The sequence below is a fragment of the Thamnophis sirtalis genome, unplaced genomic scaffold (genome assembly GCF_051295495.1).
Source record: "Thamnophis sirtalis isolate CommonGarterSnake01/CBP01778 unplaced genomic scaffold, rThaSir2_p1.2 scaffold_8, whole genome shotgun sequence".
Taxonomy (NCBI): domain Eukaryota; kingdom Metazoa; phylum Chordata; class Lepidosauria; order Squamata; family Natricidae; genus Thamnophis; species Thamnophis sirtalis.
In genome coordinates, this window is record NW_028261388.1 from 55717088 (window position 1) to 55730334 (window position 13247).

General features: G+C 36.6%; 1 protein-coding gene across 1 annotated transcript; it reads right to left on the minus strand.

Moving 5' to 3' along the window:
- Positions 1-933: 933 nt before the first annotated feature.
- On the minus strand, positions 934-12503 carry SIK1 (salt inducible kinase 1). Its single transcript, XM_087721716.1, has 14 exons — positions 12398-12503; positions 11562-11798; positions 10537-10653; positions 8294-8357; positions 7691-7852; positions 7346-7470; positions 7127-7250; positions 6323-6546; positions 5668-5817; positions 4915-5037; positions 4407-4629; positions 2923-3198; positions 2299-2557; positions 934-1592 (listed from the first exon to the last, which is right to left on the minus strand). The coding sequence occupies exons 2-14, from the start codon at positions 11712-11714 to the stop codon at positions 1196-1198; spliced, it is 2397 nt and encodes a 798-aa protein (XP_087577842.1). The 5' UTR covers positions 11715-11798; positions 12398-12503; the 3' UTR covers positions 934-1195.
- Positions 12504-13247: the final 744 nt, after the last annotated feature.

A 13247-nucleotide genomic window follows, 5' to 3' on the forward strand; every position in this document is an offset into this window, starting at 1 on the left:
GCACACAACAGACCATATTAAACTACACATTAAAAAATCTAGTTTTTTTAGAAAAACCAATCTGTTCAGATACAAAACAACAAAACCCAGAAGTTGTGCTATTCTTTCCATGGTAACTAATTTGTTCAAAAAATCACTGTTGTGCTTTCTTATTCTTTCAACTGTCAAAATAACTGTTTTATTTTTAAAATATTGCACTTTTTCCCAACAAGCTAGTTCAGTTTGGACCCCGAAAGGAAATGCATAAAAATTTCATTTGTAGCAGCAATAAATGCGTACAGCACTATAAAACATTATGCCCAGCACACACCCTCAAAGTGAGGTCATGGCTTGAGAAGGAAAACAAAACTTTTGTTTATATATTTTCCAACCCAACAGCTCTTGCTATTTCACCCTAATATTTCCTAAAGCACTGTATGAGCAATTCCAAGCCGATAGGTAATATATTCTTAAATTTCTCTTGCTAAAGAGAAACAAAGGCAGAAAAACAGTTTGTAGACTCAGAACAAAATCCTCAATGTTGCTTATAATGTTAACATGCTTCTCGTAATTATAAACTTTTCTTAGCTTCTACAGGAGAGATACTAAGCAAAGTGTTCACAGTTTTCTCAAGCTATGGTCATCTGAGTAGGGAAGAAAAGCAGAAGTGTTGGTTTTATTAGCATGAACATAAAAAGTGGAGATGCTTTGAGCAATTATATTTCTACAATGCGTAATGCTACTGTGAGTTTTTGTGATAGTTTTTATAAGAGGTAATCATCTTCACAAATCTATAAACAAGTGAAGTGAATTGGAATACCATAACACTAATCACTTCTTTGAAAAGGCTTTTCCTGTTACAACAGAACCAGAAACAACCATCTACTCTTATATAACAGCAGATACGACTTTAATACAGTACCAGAAAACTATTATTTTCCCCTTGCCCCCCCCCACACCTGACTCATTAGTTTCTACCAAACAAAAAGGTTTTCTCATATTTGTTCAGTGCAATAATATTGAAGCCAAAGGACCTAAGTATTGCTTTTTCAGTTTTATAAAGACGAGCTTCTTCAAATGAATGGCCTCTTCACATATTTGAAACACGTTATTGCTTCTGATATTCACTTAGCAAAATAAAATCTCTCATTTGTAGGTGTTAGTAATAGAACTGTTCTCTCCTGAAGATGATGATCAAGAAAACAGGAGAAAAATCTCATTTGACTAAGACAAATTTCCCCATCTGGTTTGAAGTAAGATCCTCCATTTCACAGTCTCCATGCTGTAAAGTAACTGCGTCATAGTTCAGAGGTTGCACAGTAAAACGACTTGGTTGAGAAAACATAGAGGCAACTGGAGATACATTGCTACTAATATGTAGATGGGTATCGAGAAGGTGAGCAGCTGACGTTACTGGAGAGACAGCAACTCCAAAAAGGTGAGGCTGAAGAAACTGAGTGTTATAAAAAGCGAGCTCTAATGAGTTGTCATTTTGTAGTTCAGACAGGAGTAGGGATTTAGATGTATTACTGCTTGAAGAGTCGGGCAAGGGGATGTTGTGTGACTGAGAAGGCTGGTGACAGGTTGGTTGGTGATGCTGGAGCTGGAGCATTCTGAACAGAAGAAAGCGAAAGCAAAGAGGTTACTCACTTGTCCCAAGTTTCCAATGTTGCTCTCAGCCACTATTGCTATTCTTCTAACTCTTTTGGGGTTGAGTGCAGCAACTTTCCTGAAATTATCCTAGCCCCACAAAAACACTCCGACTTTATGCAAAGTAAGGGACACGTATCATGCTGATCCAATCCATTCTCTAGGCTCTTGCAGCTTACATCAGCAAAAATATGTATGTCTTATCCATACAAAATATATGGATGTGTCAATTCATGTTAAGTTCATGGACATATAGGTAATACAAAAAAGGCAGAATCTGCAAATGATTGGCCAGCATTACTGATATGATCAGCATATATTCCCAAGGGCACTGAGCTGAGAAGAATTTTAGTTTAATATCATGGAAAAACAATGAGCACAAAAATATTTCTTTTATCTTTTATAAATCTTTTCAATCTCAAAACAATTTTTCCCCCAAATAAATCCAGCTAATAACAGAAACACTGAGCGCCCAATAATTTGATATCATTAAAATATGTTTAAACCTGAGCACTTTATTTCAAAGTGATGCAGAGGTCAATAAACCTCTCCAGAATCTTTATAAAGTAAAAATAAAAAATAAAGAGAGCCCAAGGTCAATACATATTACTATTGTTGCAAAGGCTGCAGTCTAAGGAGCGTTCTCATGACAAGAGGCTATATGCTCACCTTTGCTGCTGAAGCACCTCTTCAAGTAAGTTTCTGCTCTCTCTACCACTTCCGCTGCTGCCGCTGCTGCTACCATTTCCCCCACTGCTGTATATGCAGGAACTCTGCTGAGAATGCTGGAAAGGGCCCAGGCCATTCCGTGCTATCCGAACAGAGGAGGACTGGCACACCTGGCGAGCAAGGCCTTTGATTTTATTCAGTCCAAGAAAACCTTTGGCTCTAGTATTCTTTCGGAGCTGCTGCCTAAATGCCTTCAAGCCTACAGAGCAACAGAAAAACACAAGATCTAACAAATAATGCATGCCTTAAGCAAACAACTATCTTCAAGGTTATATCCCTCCTTTCCCACGTAGGCAACCCTGAATGACAGCCACAGATTATCATCTGATTTCATCACATACATTCCCACGCACACATTCCTCTGTCTCATACGTATGTATGTTCTTTTTGTGTGACTATAAATAACTTGCAGGTTTCTTTATAAATACCAGCATGGCCACAATTTCAAATAGGCATATAACATGGTGTATAGTAGACCATGTTTAGCCAAATGTCTAAAACTTCTATTATAGATCTAGAGAATATTTGGTGGCTCTGGATTATGTGTGTACAAGGAAAGATTACCTTGAGTTAATGAGGTATCAGAAGCTCTCCTTCCTTCTTGGAAACTGACAGGCAACAGAGAAGTACCACCCCTGCAGCCCTGAGTTTGCAATACTGGGGCATCTGAATGAGAAGTCAGGAATGATGATGAAACTCTAGCTGTGGTTGGGTGACCAAGGTTCATTTGATTTTCTAAACAGTTGCTCAGCATTTCAGAGCCATCATTTGCTGACGAAGGGAGACAGCTGTCCGAACTGGTTCCTTCTGTAGGGCTTGCAGAAGAGGAAATGACTATACCTACATATAAAAAAACAGGCAGAAGGGAACATTTGTGAAATTGATACAGAAATAACAAGCGTATTGTATATAAGATGAACCTTTCCTACTTACAAAAGAACTACGCTTAACAAAAACCTTAGGCAGTACTACGGCTGAGGTCAAACAATATGAAACTCAATTCAATGCAACGTTAACTACAGGGAAAGATTGTGGGACAATTTCATTGCTAAAGCATGTATTAAAAGCAATGGGACATCATTCCTGTAGCATGTTCGCTAGGAATAAAGGATTGCAGGAACTAATCTGATATTTAAATCATTAGGAAGTCTTGCTTCTTTAACAGATATTCCCATTTTCAAATTAGTTTTTAAAAATTATGAATGGTGGAGTCTTTGATGCTCTCTAAGCTTGGTTGTTTGCTTGGACACCTTTCATTACCTGACTATGTAATATCATCAGTGCTAGTGAGTATGGGGTTTTCTCCCTGTTTATTATTTTTATAAATAACAAATTATGAATGAATGCTACCTGGATCACAATACTACTGACCAAAATATCCTGCTCCAGTAGTGGGGGGAGGGGGGAGGATATGGGAGAATTAAAAAAAACAATTTAATTTTATCCTCTAATGTGAACCCGTGCAAAAGTAATTACACCCCATTGGTAAAATAAATTTATAAAGTCGCAATACCCAGAAGCTATATTATTGCCCAAGGAGAAAATAGAAAACTAGGATGATATTGTCAATTATTGCTAAATAGGTGACATGGATGATAATACTTCTTGTATTTATTTCAGAGAGTGGCCTGGAATGTTCTACATGATAATTGCTAACATTTTAAGTAGAATCAAAAGAAAAAAAAATATAGGTATTCTCAAATGACATAGGCAAAGAGATACCTGAATATGCAAAAGAAGGAAAGGAAGGAAGTCCATATTTTTAGCCCAGCTGCTACTTTATTTTCCTTAGAGAGGTTATTTCAGAATATGGTACAACTGAGGCAATTATTATTTGTAACCATGACCAATACAGGTTAATCTAAAGACTTTGACAGCTGATTTTTCAAACCTAAGCTTATTTTAAAAATACACTATGAACAAAGACACATGACAATAGATGAAGAAGGAATACACCAATAAATTTGGTATAATTAACTAAAATTTCAATAAAAAGAGAAAGTACTCTTTTAAATATTTATTCTGCATCCCATCTTCACAGCACTTACATGGTGGAGAATGTTGATAAAAATGAGTTGTTACTCCAGCCAATGTGTGTCTTCGACTTGTGTTGCTGGGGAAACCAATTGGATTGAAAGATTTGATTTCATCCTCCAGTTCCTTGTCCTGCCTTACTTCCTCACTGATTGTAGTTTCCAGGAGGCTGTTTGGAGAGATGGAACGATTCCTGAAAAGGGTGTTGAAGTTCGGATCCATAGGAAAAAACAATGGCTGAAAAGTAAAACAATAAAAAGGAATAATACAGTGCCTTTATTAATTTAATCTATCCATCAGATTTATATGGCCACCCATCTCACAAGAAGCAATTTTGGGCAGTGTTGTTTGTGCCTCTATGGTATTTTTCCCAAGAAGACATAAGTGATAATGCAGATTGACAATGGAGGGTAAAAGTAAAAGATAGATCTTTAAACATATTGTTAAGCCTCCTTGGTTCTGGGATTGTTTCACTTGATGGCCTCCAATCAACTATTAAGTCGGAATGCTAAAAGCACCAACCTGTAATGGGGTGTTCAGGTCGCAGTCCATATCTGCCTGCAAAGGGGACTGAATCAGATTCGGAGGCTGATGGTATAGCAGAGATGATCTCAAGTTCTCACTGGCAATTTTATCCTGGGTCAACTAAAGAGATTCAAAACCAAGCAATGATCAACTACATTTCATTTGACCTTCTGCACAATCTAGATAAATAACAGATAACAGATTAACAGAGTGAAAGAGACCTTGTAGGTCTTCTAGTTCGACCCGGCCACCACCACCCCAACCCCAAGCAGGAGACCTTACACCATTTCTGAGAAATGGCAGTCCACTCTCTTCTTGAAAACTTGTAGTGATGAAGCTCCCACAAAATGTGGCAGAACTAATTAAATTATCCTTTAATAAATACATATCCTGAGTTTAGTTTTTGAATTTCAGAAAAATAAACTGGAGAGTAAAACATTAAGTACAATGCCAGCTAAATCTGTCAGCTCTGTGGGCTGATGCTGAATGCACAAGATTTCCTACAGCAAATGGTTTAACACTTACATAATTTATTCTAATTTATTTATCAGAATTCAAATTTTGATTTTAACCTACAATGAAATATGCTTTATTCCAGAACTGCTGAAATAGTCACAAGATTAAACAAAAAACAATGAGGGAGATGCCGCCTTCTGATTCAGCTCTAAGAGAAGGAGGGGGAAAAAACCTGCATGGGGAATTCAGTTGACTTAACTTAGCTGACCTAAGAATGATTATATATGACCTTACCTCAAGGTTGCTGAAGTCTGAACTTCTTGGTCTTTGCTGGCGACTGCTTACTGAGCGATGGGACAATTGATTGCTACGGTACTCCCTGAGGCGCTCCAAAAGAAGGTAGTAAATTGCAGCAAAATGATTGTAGCTGCTGTTTTGTAAAGACTACAGGAAATGAAACAGAAACTAATTATAGTGCACAGATACATTAAAAAAAAGAATAGCCATCCATTCTCTAATCCCAAAAACTTCTGCCTGATAGAAAGACAACCCCACACATATGCACTCTCCCCCCCTCCCCTCACCAGTTTATCACAAAATAAAATATTTAACATTACTGGCTAAAAGAGTTATACTTCAAAGGTTTAGCCATTGTTACAAAGGCAGACTTAGGGATTATGTGAGCTTCTTCAGGAATGGAAAAAATCGGGATTCTCAAAATCAAACCTTCTATGATTTCAAATTTTAAAATTTCATGCCAGATTGAGCATTTGAAAAGCATTCCTGTCTCGAATCTCCAAACAAATGTAAAATTAAATCAGCTACACAGGAATGCATTTTTAGCAATGCATTGATAGTTGATAGGCAAACATGTCACTTTCCTAAAGGGCCCAACTCATATGGTCTAAGAGATACCATGGCTTTTCAGAGTAAGATGTCAGAAACTCACCTCAATCGTTCTTTTTCTGTCAATGCCAAGAGTCTGCATGATCCCAAGGACCTGTTCATTATAATCCCCCAGGTTGGAATTGTAGTTCTGCATGGAGAAGGGCAAAGAATGCTGCTGCTGAAGTGATGGGTCAGCTTGCATCCACTTGTGCTGCTTTATTTGAGCAATTGTAATTCGTTTTGTAGGATCCACAACCAGCATCCGTCGAATAAGCATTTCACAATCTGGTGATTTATTTAGAAGACAAGAACAGCAACATTTGAACATAAAAATAAAGGGCAAACAGAGTAAATTAAAAGTTAAATGAGCGTTCAAGTCTCCTTATTCACAAAAAAGCAAGCCTATAAAATTGTTTAATAACCAAGACTAATCTATCTCCATAGCTATTTCCCACTTCCTTTACAAAAGCTTAGGGAACTTCAGTTGTTTTTAAAATTTTACAACTACAACTTGAAGGGATTATTCTGTTGTACTAGTTTCACGACAAGCTTGTTTAAGTACTAGAGTCAATGAATAACAATTCAGTTACTGACAAAATAATCAGTGATTGAAAGATTAAAATAAATTCTAAAATATATATTGTATATTGAGACCTTTTTCTCTTAAAGAAAAATCTTATTAAATAGCTTTTACATTTTGAATGCTTTTGAATGTAGAAAAAGAATACTATATTTTCCTAATTAATACAGAGCTAAAGAAATCTTTCATTCAAAATGTTAAAATAATAATGTATGTTCAAAATGTTTAAAAACATTAAAATGTAAAACAAGAAAGTGTTAAAGTTAAAAAAAATAGAAATCCCACCTTGGGACATGAAATAGGGAATACGGAATCGTCCTTCTAGCACCCTTTGTCTTAAAGATGGTAAATTGGGTCCATCAAATGGGAGAGAACCACAGACAAGGACATACAGCACCACACCAAGGCTCTGTCAACAACAGAATAATATATATAGTCAATGAAGTACGCGATATCATCCTTTTGGTATCTTACCAGATGGGTAATATGGGAGTTACAGCTTACCCATATATCAAGGTATGGGCCTTCATATTCCTTTCCTTCAAAAACCTCTGGAGCTGCATAAGGTGGGCTTCCACACCAGGTGGACAGAGGTTCACCAGATTTGTAGAAGTTTCCAAATCCAAAGTCTAGAAAGGAAGGTGGATAAAACACCAGTCTTTATTAATAATATATGAATAGGTAAATGTATTTGTATCTATTCTGGCAGTTATCAAAGACCACCACATCCATTTTACTGATTTTCAAATGTAGATTTCAAGGCTGTGTCTATTTCAGAAGCATATAATAAACTTCTAATGAGAAAAGAATTGGAAAACATGAAATGTTTTGCAGTGGCAGCATTCTCACCTGCAAGCTTGATATTCATGTTAGTATCTAACAGAAGATTCTCCGTTTTGAGGTCCCTATGTACTATGTGATGGCTGTGACAATACTCCACAGCTGAAAGTATCTGCCAGAATTTCTTCCGAGCTTCATGTTCATTCAGGTGCCCACGTGTAGTTAAGTGATCTGTCAAACATGATTAAAAGGGCAGAAATGTCTTCATGTTAATATCAGCTTCAATAACCTCTTAAAAACATCTACAAATAAACCTCCTTACTTAGCTGCACTTCAGCTACTTAAATTATATATTACTACTGGACAACTCAATCTATAGCAGACATAGGGTTGGTTCACACAAAGTAGTAAGTCAACATACACTCTATTTGTTTTTTGTTTAGTGTGCAGTATAAACCATTCCATGATGGCCAGAGATTTGTAACTAATTATGACTCTTCATTTGATGAAGAGTCTATAATATAGCAGAAGTTTCCATAAGAAGAGAAAAGGGGCTGCCTTATTTCTGTAATTCTCTATCTGTCTGCCAGAATGGTGGAGGCCCTGTTATTTAAATGATGGATAAGAAGCAAGTAGTTGTTAATAATATGCCAATATACCATGAGAACTTACCAAACATTTCGCCATTCTTTGCAAATTCGGTTACAATGTAAAGCATATCTTTTGTTTCCATAACCTGATGAATATGAGACAGAAAAACAATATATCAAAGATGTAAACTTCTGAAATCCTGAATATGCCTTTGAAGATAAAGCACATTTATAATACCACAAAACATGCATTTCCTTGTTTACCAGTATTTAATCTACAGAGAAGACCTACAGGAAAACCTAATTTTCCTTGCCTGAAGCCAATTCTTGCACATCTTTGCATGCAGACATCTGATTGGCATCTAACTTTTCATTAAATAATATCAATTTCTTGTGTTAATTAATGTTTATTAAAACATATATAATGATAAGACATATATTTAACTCCACTTAATACAAATCATCACCTGACTTGGAAAAAACAGATGACAAATAAAATTGAAATATACATTAAGGAACAAAAAAGCTATTTAGTTGTTTATACTTGACATTGTATATGTTTCTTTATTTGATACCGGCTTCGCTAACCTGAGGTTCTCCAAATATGATAGAACATTCTGGAAGTTGCAGTTCCAAAACATCTATATAGAACCACATTGGAGAAGGCTGTTCCAGTTTAGGGTTAAGCATGCCTAACTGCAACATCCATTGCCATCAAAATATGAATGGCTCTTCCAATATCAGCATGTTTTCAAAGGGCATTTATTTGATTTGGTTTTTTTTTAAATACTTAATATGTACAGTAGTTTCTAAACAGTGAAATTATCCTGCCTTAAATCATAAATACAAATTATCCAAAGGAAATTCCTTCAAGTATAATTGGAACATTTTAGTATGATGATGTTGACTTGTATCTCACATCCATAAAAATATCAGGGAGATGGATGGATGGATGGATGGATGGATGGATGGATGGATGGATGGGTGGGTGGGTGGGTGGGTGGGTGAGTGTGTGTGTGTGTGTGTGTGTGTGTGTGTGTGTGTGTAAAATTTCAAGAGCTATAAATTCTAACATTGTCTAATGAAGTTTAAATATCAAAGGCACGAAAAAGCACTTGCATCCTACACATAATAAAAACATATGTGTATCTTATTAAGGAGGAAGAGAGCTAGGAAGGAATAAGGCATTTAAAAACTTCTGGGAAAAAGCCAGCTGGATTAAAATTAGACTGTTAAAATCATGTCAACACCATCCTTCCACACTCAAAGTGGCATTTCACCTAATTACTACTGCTCAAATTCCATCAAACAGAAGCACCCAACACAATATTAACAGCTATGAAACATGTAAATTGAGAGATCCAACAAAACTCCTCAAACCATTCTGCTTTATTCAAATAGCCAATTAATACGATGTATTTAATTTTTTAAACCTTCTTAAATATTTATTTTTCTATGGAAGTAAAATCAAAATAAACTCAACCATATTATATTGCCATGTAGATTGACCATAGATAGCAGACATTCACAAATATTGCAGTGGCAAAGCCTTTTTTAAAAATAAATTATTTATATAAATATCTTTTTGGTTGTCATTTTTGTATTTTTTAAGCTACTTGTTTATTCCCTAAAAAGCAAAATGTTTATTAGCAAGTTTATGATAGGTATTTGCACGCCATACAGAAAATTGGTTCTGTTACATGTTTCAGAAATGTTTTAAACATTTTTTCCTCTTTATTAGACATTGTTCTAATAGTATGTAGGTATTTCTATCAAACAGTAATATTATAAAATATGTAGTTCCCATAAGATCAATTCTGTTTATTCAGAGGATTACAACTCATTAGCTGCATAATATACCAATTTGCTCTCTTTTTTTATAGAATGTAACTGCAAATCAGGGTGAACTAGATGGAAATTGCATAGCATTCCATTCTGGCTTTTATTTTATATTTTAAATAAGATTTTAAGGAAAATTCTAAGTGGCAGCCTGATCTAAAACATATATGCTTGAACTATATCCAGATTCAATTTGTAATTTAAACTGTGAACATAAAAAGATATACACACAGATTTTTGAATTTTTCTCTTAAAAATTTCCATATACTATAAACAAAATATTTTTTATAAATATCAAATATACTTAAAAACAACAAGAACTAAATTTCAGTGAGTCAGCATTTTGGAAACATTGTAATTTAAGCTATTTAACATGTTTTGATCTGAAATAATACATCCATCTTATAATGGAATCAAGTATTATTTACACGAATAAAGCCCAAAATATATCGAATAGGCAGGCAATAATGTGAAATCATTTCTTACCTGATACAGTTTGATTATGTGGGGGTGATTCAAGAGTTTCATTATCTGAACCTCTCTATAGATTTTTTCCAGATTGCTTGAATCTAACCGTGTTTTGTCTATAATTTTTATTGCAACCTAAGGTTTAAACAAAAACAGAACACTCAGAAAATATGTTATGTTGCTGCAAGTAATACTAACACAAAAGTAAGTGTTTTAAAAAACATAGAAAAACTAAAACTATAAAATTACATAAACTCCTTCTTAAGCATATTTTAAGGAAGACAATATACAATACATGTGAAAATTAAAATAATGCAACATCTAAAATATTTTAATACAAACAGTCTGACAGGACTTACAAAAAATATATGAGCAGTATATATGAGCAACTTTAGACATATTTAGTTGCAGTAGAAATGTTTTTTTAAAAAAATTCACTTGTTTCTTAAATAAAATTAATTGCCCAATTAATGTGATTTCTATGCTTTGTATAATGTTAGCACTTTCCAAATGTTACCGTATAATCAAATATTCAAATGTAAATGAACAAAGCTTGTAAGCATGTATACTGTTACACACATTTGATTTCTTTAAAAAAGTCAGCCCCAAGTGCCTAACTCTTATCATTCTGAAAAGTAGCAATCGTTTAGGGAAAAAATAGTAGGATAACAATACTTATAATTAAGCCAGCAATAACTGTGAAACCAACACCACAAAAGACTCCTCTATGATTTAGTGTCATTCTACTTTATATTTATTTGGGGAACTATTTGAAGTGTGGAATAATTTGCTATTTACTAGAACTTAAACTCTATTCTGTTCATTACTGTCTACAACAGGGAGTTACTGTCAGTGTGGAATAATTTGCTATTACTAGAACTTAAACTCTATTCTGTTCATTACTGTCTACAACAGGGAGTTACTGTCAGTGTAAATTGGTTTATTGTACATTTGGAAAATTGATTAATTCCACTGAGCACCATCTCCCAATGTATCATGATTAGTTTTCTCTACCAGGTAAAGCAGTACAATCTCACACCCACCTGCGTTTTGGTTACTCTGTGCCTGGCAAGTTTGACCACAGCAAAATTGCCTTTTCCCAAGGTCCTCTCAATATCATAAAATCCAACCCGAAGAGGCTTTTGCTGGCTTTGGCTTGAGGTGGGAACGGCTGTATAATCTGACATGATCACCATGATTTGAGTTGGGGGGGGGGGGGGCAAACACCAATTAAAAGGATGTCGGCAGAAGCATTCCTTTGTGAAGATGGCAATTTGCGCCTGCAGAGAAAGAAAAGTACATTGAAATCTTCCCCCTGTTAAAGCGTACCCAGATCACTTCAGAAATTGGTGCGTTTTCCACCCAGACAAAGCTAATGCAGTGGAGGCAATAGAAAGCTTCCCCTGCTTTTCTGTGGTGAGAGCGCCAAGTTAATTAAAAAATAAAGAATGAGATGTATACACTGAGAATAAAAATAGTCTGTTAAATCTTTGGGAAAAATTGGGAATTCTCTCCAAATATCTACTGTCCATGTAACAAACGTCCCAGTAAAAATGTATGGGATGGGATCTGGAATGTACAAACGAGAATCTACTCTCACACTCGCAAATAGATTTTTCGTGTGGCCTTAAAAGAAAGAAAGAAAAGAGATAGATAGATAGATAGATAGATAGATAGATAGATAGATAGATAGATAGATAGATAGATAGATAGATAGATAGATTAGATAGATTAGATAGAGCGAAAGAAAGAAAGAAAGAAAGAAAGAAAGAAAGAAAGAAAGAAAGAAAGAAAGAAAGAAAGAAAGAAAGAAAGAGCGCCGCAAGCGTTCGCATTATCCGCTCCAGGCCTGCCCGCGCGACTCGCTCCGAAGCTGTACCTTGAGCCCGGCTGCCAAGCGGCTGCCGCCTCCGCGCTCGTCTGGCTGCCAGGCTCTCAAGCTGCCGTCGCTGCTCCTACTACTCGTGGCACCGCCGCGGCTGCTCTGCCGGCTGCCAGCGAGCTCTCTGCGCGCCGGGGGCAGAGGAACACGCGGGAAGCCCTCCCCCCGCCCACCTCGAAAACCGAGACAGACCCATTGACGTCACTTTGACGCCAGAGCGACGCGCGACCAAGCGTGAGGCTGAATGAGAAGGGAAAGAGAGACATCCAGGCGTTGCCAAGAGACGGGCTGTTCTGACGCGCGCCCAGATGGACCCGTCGCCCTGGTGACCGGGAAGGTGGGGTGACGTTTGCGCAGAGAGGAAGGAGAGGTGAAACAACCATCCCCCCTCCGCTTGATTCACCACGTGATCGTTTGTTATCATTGAGAGGGTCGCCCCCGCGGGAGCACAGCACCTAGGATTAACCCTCCGCACGCCGGCGCTCGGGTTGTGCTTGGTCCCGCCGTACTTCCAAGGACAGGTAAAACTTAAAATTCCTCGCACCGTTGAAAGCCATTTCTTCGCGTAATTCTTCACTCAAGAATTCGATGAGCCCCTAAGGCACCAGAGCCCCAGGGTAGAAGGTGAACTAGGCAGCAACGATGTGTCACCCTTCCTGCGTCAAAATACTGTAGGGTGAGAAATCTTCACGCTCCAGATCCCTAAAAGCGTATAAATGTCGCCACGCAGTAAAACAGTGAATGACTTCGGTGTATGTGAATCTCACCCGTTTTATTCGATCAGAGGCAGATTTTAGCTCTTTAGGCTGGCTATGAATTTTGAGATTAGTCAATTGTGCAAGCTATT